This window comes from Silene latifolia, chromosome 10, assembly GCF_048544455.1.
Source record: "Silene latifolia isolate original U9 population chromosome 10, ASM4854445v1, whole genome shotgun sequence".
In the NCBI taxonomy this organism is placed as follows: domain Eukaryota; kingdom Viridiplantae; phylum Streptophyta; class Magnoliopsida; order Caryophyllales; family Caryophyllaceae; genus Silene; species Silene latifolia.
This window is the reverse complement of record NC_133535.1, coordinates 27,369,316-27,383,170: the sequence shown is the minus strand read 5'-3', so window position 1 is coordinate 27,383,170 and position 13,855 is coordinate 27,369,316. Positions and strand designations below refer to the sequence as shown.

The 13,855-nt window shown below is 34.7% G+C and overlaps 1 protein-coding gene across 1 annotated transcript; it reads right to left on the bottom strand.

Moving 5' to 3' along the window:
• Positions 1 to 1,031: 1,031 nt before the first annotated feature.
• On the bottom strand, positions 1,032 to 1,796 carry LOC141605423 (putative NAD(P)H dehydrogenase subunit CRR3, chloroplastic). Its single transcript, XM_074424178.1, has 2 exons — positions 1,454 to 1,796; positions 1,032 to 1,365 (listed from the first exon to the last, which is right to left on the bottom strand). The coding sequence occupies exons 1-2, from the start codon at positions 1,660 to 1,662 to the stop codon at positions 1,101 to 1,103; spliced, it is 474 nt and encodes a 157-aa protein (XP_074280279.1). The 5' UTR covers positions 1,663 to 1,796; the 3' UTR covers positions 1,032 to 1,100.
• Between the last annotated feature and the right edge of the window lie 12,059 nt (positions 1,797 to 13,855).

The window sequence follows — 13,855 nt, the reverse complement described above, 5'->3', positions numbered from 1 at the left end:
ATGTATCTAAGAGTTATCTAATCTTTGCCCATTTTCTTAGACGTTACTCAGTTTAACTTTGTGTACAGTTCTTCGTGAATTTAAGAAGCAAAAATCAAAAATGGAAATTCAACACAATTGGACTGTAAATAAAATTTTCATTAACTTTACGTTTAGTATATTTGTAGTTCATCTATATGGGATTGGGTAAGTACATATTTATCAATCAATTATCATTTGTCATCAAATAAATAAATGTAGAGTAAAATTATAAAGAAAGAATATTTTGTTAGAGAAAATTAAGCAAATGCCAACAAGATTGTCAAAATTGACGGCTAGTTTGTTTTTTTGAAATGATATATTTATATTCCTAAACTAGCCCTTATTATTAGTAAATGTTGTAAAATTCAAATTTTATTGGAGGAAAGTGAATTTAACGGAGTAATTTATAATTATATCTTTGGTGGCGTCGAATGGCGCCATCTCATTTTTCTTTTTTAATAAAATGTAATTATTTAATGATAAAATGTTATATACGTAAACAAAAATGACAAAATGTTATAACTAAATTTGTCTCTTTTTACCTGAAAGTGGTGGTAATATTTTATCAGAAAATAGTAACATTTTATCATAAAATAGCTACATTTAGTCCGTCTTATTTCAAAATTTGCGTTATTCTTTGATCTGTTTTATTTGACGTATGAACTTCGCATAAGAAATAGAAAAAGGGTGAGTTAGAGGACTAAATTTCTCATCTCAGTAAATTTGCTTGAGAGATTTTATATTTTATTATTAATTTTTTTAGATTAGTTAGATACTCCATTGATATATCTACTATAATTAATTAACAAGTGTTCCAAAGGCTAGGATTAAACAAGCATGTTGGGGTGTCGTGTCCGAAAGGGTGTGGTGCAATAACTAGTTACTAAAAACGCGGAATAACAAGAAATTTTGCAACTTGTACTCTTTTCGTCTCATTCATTTGTTTATTTTTTTATTCTTTTTGAGAAATATTTTAATCAAAAATAAATAAATAATTGAATCGGTGGCACTAATTATGAACTCCGTAACAATCATATTATAAATGTATGTTCGCGGTATGAAAATTGGTATCATAGTAACTACATTATGAGATCATTAAGAGCGTTAAAACTAGAAGGTAACTTAATTGCACCAGTAGCAATCAACAGCATAAGAAACCAAGTAGGTGCAATCCAGAAGAACATTATTTCCAAAATTTTCTTCCCTGACGAACGAGTAATTCTCTCAGTTTGAGCATTAAGCAATTCTCCCGTTTCCCGGAGCTTCTTTTCGATTGGGCCCTCCGTCTTTCCGATTGAATTTGATAATACTACGTCGAATACCTTATTCTTGTCTGTCGTTTCACTGCTCTTGTATTAAAGACGTAATACACAAATTGTTATTTAAGAAACTAACAATGAATAATAAGCATTTGTCAAGTAGTTAAACTTACCTAGCGGGATCATGGTCACGGTAAATGCCAGCGCCAATAGCTCGTTCAACTTCTGCTAGAGACGGCTTATTTGGGTTAGGTGAGGTTCGCTTCAAAGCACCAATCTTCTTCCTCGATGTGGCGGGTACGGTAGAATTATTGTTAGGGAGACTGGCAGACGTTATGGCCGGCTTTGGTAATGTTAATGAAATGTAACCTGACAATATCATATTGTAAACCAATTTAATTTCAAGTACGGAAGAGGATTCTTAATTTCATAGGATACGTTGGTATGCGCGAATGTGTGGCTCCTTTGAGGATAGCATTTGGTGTAGTCTCTTGTTTTATTTGTGGGGGTTTCTTGTCTTGATTGCTTTGCATACTCTTTTCTCTAAAAATCTACCATTAATCTCACTATAAACGTCTGTCTAATGTGAAAGACGGGTCAAATATGCTTAAAGTGATGATATTTTTGGCCCCATCATACAACTTATTGCTTGTCTTATTCTCAAAGTGAGTGAATATTTGACCCGTTTATAACTATAGACGGATATCTCCCGTTTATAATGAGAATTTGTGAAAAATCTAAACTGCTCTTATTGTTAGACAATAAGTATTGTGTGAATATTTTTGTGATTTTTGTATCATCTGTTTACACATTTGTATCGGTTATAATGTGTATATTTAAACAAATATACTTAATTTAGTATTTGGTTATGCTTACGTTACTCGATATAATTCATTTGAAGGCCATAAGTAAGAAGAACACGGAGAACATTTCAAAGAAAAAGACGGCCTTTTACGGCTCCCAAGGTGGTTATAGATTGATTAATCAGAACCTTATAAGTACTTAAAATATTAAGGTTTTATTATAATGTTATATACTCCCTCCTAGTCTGATTGTTGGTTCCCTTTTCCATTTTCATGCTAGTCGGGTGTTGGTTCCCCTTTCCTTTTTTGGTAAGTTTTGTGTGGTCCAAATTCAATTCCATGTGGTGTAGGGTGTTTTGTATGGTCCAAATTCATTTCTTTAATTTTGGTACCCTAAAGAAAGGGAACCAACAATCAAACTAGGAGGGAGTATATGTTTATAGTAATCATACATTTTTTTAGAGGATATGTGACACCCTCATTTATCGCGGAAAAATTAAACATGTAATTTCTAAATAAAAACTGCATGGATATGTTTGTAATAGGTTCATTATAGTAAAAACCTGTAATTTTTAAAACCTGAACCTGTTATAAAGATATCCAAAAGGGAAGGTGTCAAACATGCAAGGTCCAAAATAAATCTCATAAATGAAACATCGCTAAAGTCGCGAAACAAAGTTATACAACCCAAATATGAGAAAGGGAGACATATGTCCCAAAAAAAATATATGACATAAAAAGTATTTAAGGTTCACAATATAATAAAGTCAATCTAGGTCCCAAGGTTACTTTGCTCGCTAGCTCATCCATGTACCCCATATATGCATCACCTACCTGTCAATCGCATTTTATACAAATACGAAAGCCACGGTCAGTGGGGAGTAACTCCGAGTTCTCCCAGCCACGAAATGTCATAATTAATATAACATGTAAACATAAGAATATGAATATGAATCACACATAGCCTTAGCAAATAGATGCTAGACAATCGTGCTTATCATGTGAACAACAATATAACAACACATAGTCCTAGCATGCGAATACCAGACCGACTCATACTACACTATCATGTGAATCACATAACATCCAGGAATCCAAACTCTATCAACCATAGCCGGCTTGCATCTCACCTTCTATGATTCATAGAATCATCAAACAAGAAAGGGCAATATATCTAGAGACAGGCATAAGTTCCTAGTACAGTCAATAGTCACTTTGTAACTCGAGTCTATACCACGAGGTAGGGAAGCTAGTATTTTGGCTAGAGGTTACATTTAAAACATGGCCAAGATACGACTCAACCCTAATCCTAGACTGCGCAGACCTAGAGAAATGCGGATAAAACCACCGCACCCAAGACTCATGCTAAAACCACATGAGTACCCTAAGGAGTCCACCAAAGGGTTGGCTAGTACTTAAGCTGACCATCGCCTCACAAAATAGGCAGAAAGGTCATGCCCCAGCTTGGATATAAACCCACCAAGCCAGGAACACAAAGGCTATTAAGCCGCAAACATATACTCGTCAAAGATTATAATGGCCTATCTATGATGAAGGCCGAAATACTCACCTAGGACCTAGTCCCAGCTTGAATACTTTAGCCCACACCACACAAGACAAGTAGGACACCCAATTAACCATAAAAGGGGCAAAGAGTCCAAACTTGTACACACACAAATGATCATACACACCCTAGCATATGAAAGGCTACGCAAGAGCATATTCAGCTGACAATCCAACAATATCTCCAATATCAATAATAACCCAAATTCCAGCTAACCAACAATACCATAATCCATGAGAACAAGCTAAAATGGCAAAGAGGCAACAAGACTCAAGCATAAGGCATCCAAAGCATCCAACAACCAACATGTGAAATGATAATTACAAATATCAAGGCATAACATAAAACCTCCAATAACAACCAATCTCACCTCAAAGACAAACCCTCGACCCGAGTCCCGCGACGGGTCATCGGTCAAATCGAGGCTGACCGGTTTAAACCTAGTTTGACCAAACTCGTTCGGTCAATCTGGCCCAGCTCAGAGTCTTTGCCTACTTTGGCCCAAATCACAAAATTTATCACAATATCATTCTCATGCTATTTCCAATTTCTATCATGTGAAAAACGAAAGTAACACATTATCAATCACCTAAACACTTAACAAACAACAAGCACAACATTTATGTGACATTAAATCGTCGAGTAACTCGGAATAGTTACCTTACGCTAGCAAAGAGACAAGTAATAACTTGAGAAAGCTTTTAAAACCCAAAATTACTCTTCATCTTCAACCACATATGAGTCACCTAAAATAATTATGTGAAAGGACGATATTAACGAATTATCTTTATATAAAATATGAGACAAAAATTAATTTAATTATATTTTAAATAAACCGAGTTAGCACCAAAACAATTTATAAACACAACTAGCCCAAAGTTACCAAATATAGCTAGCCCTTTTATCAAAATTAAATGAGTCCAATAAACTAAATATGTGAAGGAGCAATATTAATGATTTACGTTATATGAAATACGAGGCGGGATTTAAGTCATTCAAAAGAATCACATTTGTGCCAAAATAAACCCGACCCACGACTAAAAGTGGCCATTTGGATAGCCCCTACACGAACTCGGACAACCACCACCACCACGGTGCGGGATGACTAGTTTTGGGTTCTCAAAACCCGATCCAAGCATTCATTTTAGCCATCTAAAGCGAGCCTATTCGAGTACCATCTAGCGGACCCAAAACAGCCCTACATGTCAAAAGATACCCCGACTTAAATATACCACTTACTAGCTAGCATCCCAAATGATCCCTACAGTCAAGTATACACCGTCTCAATCATCTCCACATATCAAGTATACACCGTCTCAACTATACAATGACTAATTAACATCCATAAGGATCCCTATATATAATTATACACCGTCTCAATTATAAAACAGACTAACCAGCATTCGAAATAAACATATTTTACAAGTAATATCGAGTAACCCGTCATTGTTACCTTTTTCCGATCGAATTAGTCCTTCATGACTAACAAATCTTATACAAGACCGTCTATCTTAGCATCTACAACCGTCTTATAATAAATAAAGCTGAAAGTATAAATTGCGTTTGTAAAAATACATGACGAAAATGAATTTTACTTACAACGGATTGACAGGAACGATGAAAGCAGCACTATGGAACGAAAATCATTGATAACGGATGATAAACGGAGCGACAGAATCAATTTAAAATTAAAAAAAAAATGAAACAGAACGAAAAAGAAGAAAAAGGAAGGGAGAAGAAGGAATGATACGTGAGAAATGAGGGAGCAGCTAGCTAGTCTGCTTATTTATTATACGTACGTTTCTTCGTCGTTAAGAAACTTCGATAGTTATTAAAACCGTTTCGAGTTAAATTTAACCGGTTTAAGAAAGAGTCTCATAAATGAAACGGAATCAATAATAAATAAGTTTAAAGAATGAAAAATAAAATAAACTCAGATAGTTAATGGAAATAATAAGAAATCGGCTTGAAACGGAATTATTAGCGATTTTACTAAATTAGCGGATTTTAACGAAATTTGTTCATTTAGCAAAATAAATTCAAAATGGTTAACTCGATGACTTTTTTCCCGGGTCCGACTTGAGTCCACTAAGGATTGAATTTCAAAAAAAAAGACTCGTAAAAGATACTGAAATAGTTAAATGACATAATTAAATCCAAAATATCAATTAAAATAATTTTATCCTACTTAATAAAATACGGGGTGTTACAGGATATCATTGTGATGAATGGATAGAAGGAACAACGTGGAAAACTCGATCGTCAAGACGCTTGGTTGTCCGGTCACACTCCTAGGACTGGTCGTAAATTATCTGAATATGACCGGGGTGTCAAAGAGAGAATTGTAAGTTTAAATTAATTTATATTAGTAAATATGTCACTCCTAGCAGTGGTGGTCGGTCGTAATCTCAATATTAGTTGCATTTATTTTTGTTGTATATGATGTAGAGGCTTTGTGAGAAAGAGGTAAAGGACGGAAAATGGAAGCCTAAAGGACGTGATGACATTCTTGCTAGGGCAATCGGCAAAACAGAACATCCAGGTCGTGTGAGAGGGGTAGACACATATTGGAATCACTAAATATTTTAGGAAGACTCGAACGAGTAAGGATAGTGATAATTTCGAGAAAGTAATAATATATACTGTATTTTATTCAACATAATTTCACTATGTTAAATTAAATTACTTAAATCATAGTAATTTCTACTACGCAGCTAGAGAAAATGGCGAGGTTGATAATAATGAGAATGGTGGAAACGGGGGCGGGGGGGGGGGGGAAGCCATCGAAGAAGAGCTGGTTATGCTTCAGGAGGTCATAAAGAAAGCAGAGGAAGAGGTAAACGAGGACATGTGAACTGATAATGAGGTAATAATATATAACTCTTATGTACAGTGTATTATATATTCTGAAAATCAGTACGTGTTATATATGTAAGTGTTATATGTTGAGAAGGAAACCAAGAAGGACATGGAAAAGAAGAAGGAGGCGAGAGCCAAGAAGGAAATGGATAAGAAGTGGGAAGGAGCCGAGGAAACATGGCAAAGGATCAAGGTCAGGTAGTTGAGGAGGAAGGCTGCAACAAAGGAGATGGAGTTAGTAGAGGAGGAATCCGGGAATGCCACGAAAAAGGAGAAGGAGGTGGTTGAGGAGGAAGCAGGGAAGGACATGGAAAAGGAGAAGGAGATAGTTGATGACCTCACATTCTTCACATCACTGGTAAAGACAATTCCGACTTTTGGCGAATTGGTTGACCTCACATTCTTCACTTTCCTCAAACCTCGTGAATTGACCTTCAAACATAATTAAATTTAACCATCTAAACCACTCACACACATGGAATACAAGATGATAAATACATAAGTTTAAGTGAAAATTGTCGATTACCACCTAGTATATACCGTACTAGTTTAGTACCCGTGCAAAATTGACAAAATTCCTTGTTAATCGACAAAATTGGAGAAAAATGGAGTGGGAAAGATCCATTTTACCAAGTCAGTAAGTCACCAACTATCCCAAATCAAACATAATACATTTAGCGTAACCAATTATTAGTTATTAGTAGCTATAATTGCTATGAGACTAAAGCTAAATAAATGATAAATGAGATCTACTTCGTAGTACACAATGCATTGGCTGGGTTTCGTTGGTATCCAAAAATGAGAATACACGCCATGAGCAATTGAAGTATCCAATCAAAGACGACAATTTAATATCTCAAGACACAAACTACCCCTAGAGGCTTCAACCATGAGACAAACAACAATACATTGTCGATTACTCAGTACATTCTCAATTACTCACTACATAGTTTCTGTGTAAGCCTTCGAATTCTCAATAAACCAAGTATTTAGTATATTACTCAGATTTAGCTTCAACCATTATTTTCCCAATAGTTACCTTTCCGTCACAAAATTCAATACCTGTGTTTTGTATATAACTCATAAATCTAATTTAAAACTCAAAATTCAAAATTTCAATATATCAACATGTCACAAATTGTATAAAGAAGTATATTACGTAATCTCTTAAGGAACTTTGCAGGTCATCGTGTAGAACATAAAAGGGGGCTATTATTGTCGACAATATAAAAGACTTTTGTGACTAAATCATAATAATCCTTCTCAAAAGTGTAAGATTTTGAGCTAAAGATTTACTTCTAGTCATTTGAAATTGTTGTAAAAACAATTGCTTTGTAAATTTCGTGACCATTTACTGACCAATATGCTCAAAAAATTCATACTCCCTCTACCGCATATTTTTCTTTGTGATCAATATTTTGATCAGAGGTAATCAGAAGATTGAGACGAAAGGAGTATTATGTTTTGTAACATCTATTGCAACCTTAGTATAAAACTTGTGCAGGATGCAAATTAATATACATAATCTTTAATGTGTATACAAATATGGAGTACGACAACTATTTGCCTAGCTCTAACTTGTATTGTATACACATTGATAACAAAGACTAATTACCTCTCGTAAACAACTCTCCTAGTAATATCTATGTTACAAAAAACACATTAGTATAATTCTACATAAAATATACTTACAACACTATTTTTCAATTGATAACTTTTTGTAAGTGGATTCCGTACCACACGAATATCTGAAGTTCATTCGACGTTGAAGAAATGTACGCCATATGCATATATTACCATTGTCACCATTATACTATGTAATTACGTAATTAGATGATGAATGCATATAGTTAGGTTCCGATTTATGCGAGAAAAAATCGGGGGAACCTACCTAAAACAAACCAAATGTAAAGAAAAGGGCAGTAAAATCATATGAAGCAAATGCAGAAAAGAGCAGTAGTAACATCTTGTGGAAGATCTATTATAAAAACAATTGTCGATTACCACCTAGTATATACCGTATTTTACAAGATGATAAATACATAAGTTTAAGTGAAAATTGTCGATTACCACCTAGTATATACCGTATTTTAAAAATTACCACCATGTACTTTATTTATTACAAATTACCACCTACCTTACACCGTATATATCCCATCTACCACCGTATTCCATTTCCGATCATCGTTTTACTTGAGTGTCGACTCGTTAAGTTAATAAACTATAGACTGACCAAATTACCCTTCCTTTAATTCACTCTAAATATGTACCACCTAAATTAAAAGAAAAACATCACCCTAATAAATTCATCATCATCTTCGTTCATCAACAAATTGCCAAAAGCTAAACTAAAATCACCAACACCCCAATAATTCATCAAATCACACACCCAAATTATTATCATCATAATCAACAACACCCCTAAACTAAAAGATAACAACAACATTCATCGCCACCTTACCACATGTCCCACCTCATCTACTCACCACCGCCACCTAACCACCACCTCACTACCACCCTCTACAGTCTCAACCAAAGTGTCCCGCCTCGCCGCCACCGACACATACGCAGTGGCGGAACCCGGCTTGCAGAAAATGAGCCAGGATATTTGAGATCGCAAACAAACTGGTCCGTAGTGGAACCATCGAACCCACCTGCTGAATTACTCCCATCGTGAGCGCCATCGTGACCAACACCGCCCTGAACGCGCTTAAATTAAAGCCTATATTTCTGTAAATGATTGGCCATATTCCCCCTAGTTAATCCATCAAGATTCATTGGTGTGGGAGAAGAATTCATTCATGTGTTGTGGATGGTGTTTGAGAGGATTTTGTTTTTTTTGGAGGGGATTTGTGGACTATAGTGGTTTTGAAGATGAGGTGGGGGTTTTGTTGTGGTGGAGGAACAGTCGACTAATGTGTATTGTATAGTGGCGATGGCGAGGAGATGTTGGGAGGGATGGTGTGCAGTGCACTGGACTACTGGGGTGGTGGAGTTGTAATATAGGATGAATAATAACAATTCTGAGTAAATTAAATACTAGTTCATCTTTCAGATTTGTTTAATATGGATGAATAATTGTTTGACATTGATTCTTCAAATACAAATTGATTTTGATTGTATTTTTGGGTAAAGAGAGTGATTTTGTTTGTAGTGAGTGTTTAGAGTGAATGATAAAAGTAAGGGTGTTTTGGTCATTTCATGATTTATTCACTTAATGAGTCGGGAGTTAAATTAAATGATGGTTGAGAATGATATATGGTGGGAATTCGGATGTATACAATGTAATGTAGGTGATTATTTGTTATAAACAAAATACTAAGTGGTAATTTGCAAAATACGGTACATATTAGGTGGTAAGTTGCAATTTTCACTAAGTTTAATCCTAAAAAAACCAATCATTAATTGGCAATCGCTACAAAAAAAAAAAAAAACTCACCCCTATGCTATAAACTTATCCAATGAAAACAAAAATCATTGGATAGTGGCCCTCTTACAAAATGTAAGTGGGAGAGCAAGTAGGAGTATTCATTTCCCCTACTTGTACTATCCATTTGCATTTTGTGAGAAAGGTACTATCCGTTTTCAGCTTGTGACGGATAGTAGCCGTCTTCAATGAGAATTTGTGTTAAAAATTATCTAAGAACAAAATATTACAACCGATATGTAAAACAACACCCCCTCACTGCTCGTCCAACACTGCACTGCCATACTATTGCTACTCTCTCATATTCCATCGTCAAGTTCATCATAATCATTACAATCACCAACATATTTGCATCTTCATCACGGGGATAACCATCGTCCCACGTTCCCTTAATCATTCATTAACCTCTACTCAACTCTGTTAGATACTTGAGTATGCACGAATAAGGATTGACAATAATTAACCACACCGAATCGACTTTGCTTTCCTAATAGAATAATTCGACCCTTATTTGTGCCCGGGTAAACCGAATTTTCTATTGAGATAAGATGGTGTCCCTCTGATTTTGGGCACAAACCAAAAATCAAAGATGTAATTCAGAAGTATTGTGTCTAGATTGTTAGATTGTTTTAAGATGCAGAAGATAAAATTCTTTTTGTCCGTATCTTTTCTTCAAATGATGACATGTCTATTTATATAGATATGGAGGGGAAACAAGGGAATGTATATCTGAAGAGTTGTAACTCTTCAGAAATTCCACTTAAAAACCCGCGTTAATTAGACCCCATCATAGTTATTCGGACGAAAACTATACCGTAATTCCGTAAATAATTATGCAAGTGTACACTTCGTACTTCCCGAACTCGCATTATATTATTTAGAAATTATCCATCTACGAACCAACCTTAATTACACCAAATGAATTGGTAATTACTCTTATATCACCAACATTCCTCCCCCATTTAAGCGTAATTCAAGATTTTATTAAGCTAACAAACATACCAATTTATGCATAAATGAAAATGTCACGAAGATTGAATTTCCACATAGTGAAATTACACATTCCAAATATTCGAGTATCGGGGTGTGACTAAGCACTGAACCCTTTCTACCCATTTTGAATACATGAAGATAACTCACACATAAATTAGTTTACTTCTAAAGTTACGAAACCGACACTTATTTACAAGCCTAGTGTCCCATATCTATTCATGAACATATCAGGAGTCAAACTCATACTCCCTTGAAGCGGCTGTACTTCATGTTCATATAGGTTGATTCTTTTCATCGTGTCCTTGCAAACACACTTTTTCAAAAGATCAACCTTACAACATGAAAATCTAAGCACACACCTCGGGATATAAATTATTGTGTGCTTCAATCTCTTAACAATAGGCCTTCCACATTGAATTCAGCCTCTAACATTGTATTAGAGGGGAATTGGGTATCCTATCGCCAAGGATCTTATACGAGTTTTAGACCCATCCCGTCAACCGACTTTATAACCAAGTCTCTAATTGACCCTTTATGAAATCAACTAAAAATGAGATCTCACAAAAGACAACCAAGATTATTCCCATTTATGATAGTCCATAAACCGTGTTATAGCAAACACCTCGGTGCGCACCGTTATTCACTATCAAAAATTATATGAATAAAATTGGTCAAATACTTTAAGGAACATCGTAGATTATTATTTTCTTCAGCTATGCTAACACTACGCATACCAACTCAAATGTCAAATTCATAATGCAAATTCGATCTTGAAAATCCATATACTCATGTTACTTTCCCAAGTAAAATACACTACCACTAGTAGAAAATCAACTTCTATATTTGGTACTTCAATTTGCAAAATACTATCCCTCTAAAACCGAAGGAAAAATGACATAGGACAAACCATAATTCATGGTTTACTTTATAAATTGTCACACTTGCTTAATCCCTTGCCAAAGATGAGTACTAGCTATACTAGTATACTTACTCAACTTGTCAAATCGCAATAATTAAGCGCTTGTGAAAACCCAAGTCATGACTTCAGTTCACTTTTACTGTTAGATAAAACCGTCATACTCAATCCTTGGGAATATTAACTGGAGAATAATAATCATACTCTCACCCTTGATCCTAATACTAAGGATCATATTACCTCTATCATGTCCTTCATAGAAGAACACGATGACAAAACCACCTTTTACAAGGTAATTAAATCATCTTTTGTTTATCAAAGATTAACTTGTCATTCATCCAATAACAAAAGATTGCTCCATTACCGAACATGTCAAAAGTTGTACATACAATACTAGTGATTGTATTATTACATGGTTAAACCTCCATGATTCCATAATTTCACCATGTTTACCATCAACCAAATCTGATCAATAATTGTTGATAACAAAAATTCAATCATGATAACTGAGGACATGACAAATAAAAGGCAATAATCATCATTATTACCAATCGTTGGTTGGCGCAGTGGTAGCATGGGGCTGCGCTTGGTAGGGAGGTCTGCGGATTGATCCCCTACAACTGCGATTGGCAGGGGTTTAAATACCGTAATCCTTGGACACGCCCCGAAATCCGGATTAGTCGGCCCAATGTGGTTCGGATTACCGGATGGTTTAGACCAAAAAAAACTATTCTAAATGTTCTCTGTCTTCATGTAACAAACATCATTGATTAAACTTGTAAAAACATAATTAAATCAAACAAGCATTTGTTAGTCATTAACCAACTAACAAGATGTAAAGCAATTCAAGTAAACATCCATTGCACATACTGTTTCACGGAATGCATTAATAATTCAATTAATGCTTCAACATCATATAAATGATCATCAATACATACATAAAAATTATTATCGCGCATCAAATAATCAGTTCTAATTGATCAATAATGCATACTGCACAGTTATAGTTAACAAGCCCCACATTATTTAAGATCAATTAAACACTTTTTATAAAAATTTCATGCAATAGTGTATATGATTATTTAATTCACTCTGATGCTCTTGAATCTTGGTAACTGAAGATGGGCGCATTAAAACGAAAAAACAAACACAAACTTTGATTACGGGCGCATCAAAATTCATCGCAAAGTTATAACCACTTATCAAATATTACATGTATAAAATAAGTAGAATATACTTATCTGAGTAACGATATCTCTATTATTGAACTTGTGAATACACACATAAACCCGTTCAGTCGCACCAAAAGTCCAGATTTTGAACAAAATATACATCAAAATAACAATAGTGTATGTATCAGTATATAAGCGTAGTGTAAACACATTACAAACATTCATGTCATAAACTAGCTACTATCTTATCATGAATATACCACTACAATACCGATCATTAAAAACATAATAATGACATAAACATTATCCTTTCATGGGCGAGTTTCCAACTCCTCCTTAAGCAAACCTAGGATGTCTCATGTCTCAAGTTACCACAAAACCGGAACTTGACACTACCTAAAACAATACACTACGCTAATGAGCTATAAGAGTACCCTATGGTACTGCTCAATCCCGCTCTTTAATTTGTGTATCATATCAAGAAGAGTCTATTAACAATATATACACTCATTCCGTAAAGCCAATAAATAAGTTGTTATGTTATAGTACCGTAATACACATGCACTCACTGCATAAAGCCAACATAAATCATGACCCAAAACCTATTCACCTGATCTTGACAATCATGTTTAAACATAACAAGTACACTAACTAATTCCCCACTAAACTTGGATTAGTTACTATTTATTATTTTTAAAAAAATTAGATCACAACCATTGATCAGAATGTCATATATACTCTTCAAAGTGCATGCTTGATCAAAATTAGAGCCAACGTAGCGTATGTACCTAATTAATTAAACATGTCTCCACTAAGAAAACAAACCATCTAGATAACTTAG

Bases quoted from the DNA above. Each gene is read 5' to 3' on its own strand.
- LOC141605423 (XM_074424178.1), bottom strand. From the start codon at position 1,662: ATGATATTGTCAGGTTACATTTCATTAACATTACCAAAGCCGGCCATA. The intron at 1,366-1,453 runs GTAAGTTTAACT...ATACAAGAGCAG, and splicing joins CGTGACCATGATCCCGCTAG to TGAAACGACAGACAAGAATA.